A 795-nucleotide genomic window follows, 5' to 3' on the forward strand; every position below is an offset into this window, starting at 1 on the left:
CAGAAAAGATACTTATATAAATTTTTATTTTAAAATAAAATATTAATTTAAAATTGAATTTACAAAAAGGAAAAAGAACACGCACTATGGGATTGGAAACAGAATTCTAAGGTGGTAGCTTAAATTTATATTCTTAGTGGAATATAAGTTGTGAAATATTGATGCATTGTCCTGAATAAAAAATAACAGTGCAAAAATAACATAATATCTCAATTTATTTTATTTAATCATATGACTATTTTAGTATGGAATATAATTGTACTCTTTAAGGGTTTGAGAAAAAATAATTTGGGTTTGGGAACAGATGATTTCAAAGGTTTAAAAAAAATTTTCAATCTCAGGCATGCAGGGCCTCCATGAACAATAAAATTCACAGCAGTAAATATCTAATTCCACGAAAAAGCAATAATCCAAGAAAATTTTGAATGTAAGAACCATCACAATCATATTAAATTATACATAAGAACAAACATAGGAAGAGATTATCATAACCTGCGATTTGTGGAAAGGAGAAGCGGACCTCCTTCAGCTATGTCGTGGATCAGACCTCCTTGAGCGGTGTCGTCGATTGGACCTCCTTTAGCGAGCCTCCTTCTTTAAACAAACAGCACCAACAATATGAAAACCTTCCTTCTCCACAACCAGAAATCCTTATTTTTCTTTTTGTACGGTAGCTATGGCAGAAGAGGAGATAGTGGGGATAGTGGGGTTTTTAATTTTTAAGTTGAAATATTACAAATTGCAAAGGGTGCTGCGCGGGTTTTTTTTGTGTTTGGCTTACCGCTTTTTTTAAAT

At 31.9% G+C, this 795-nt stretch overlaps 1 protein-coding gene across 1 annotated transcript in view; it reads right to left on the reverse strand.

The window, feature by feature from the left end:
• LOC107636413 overlaps window positions 1–795 on the reverse strand; it is a 5,553-nt gene that overhangs the window by 3,743 nt on the left and 1,015 nt on the right. The window contains exon 2 of the mRNA XM_021122431.1: window positions 493–591. Within this exon, the coding sequence (XP_020978090.1) occupies window positions 493–591 (99 nt within the window). The remainder of the gene's footprint in view (window positions 1–492; window positions 592–795) is intronic.

This window comes from Arachis ipaensis, chromosome B04 (genome assembly GCF_000816755.2).
Source record: "Arachis ipaensis cultivar K30076 chromosome B04, Araip1.1, whole genome shotgun sequence".
Classification (NCBI taxonomy): Eukaryota; Viridiplantae; Streptophyta; class Magnoliopsida; order Fabales; family Fabaceae; genus Arachis; species Arachis ipaensis.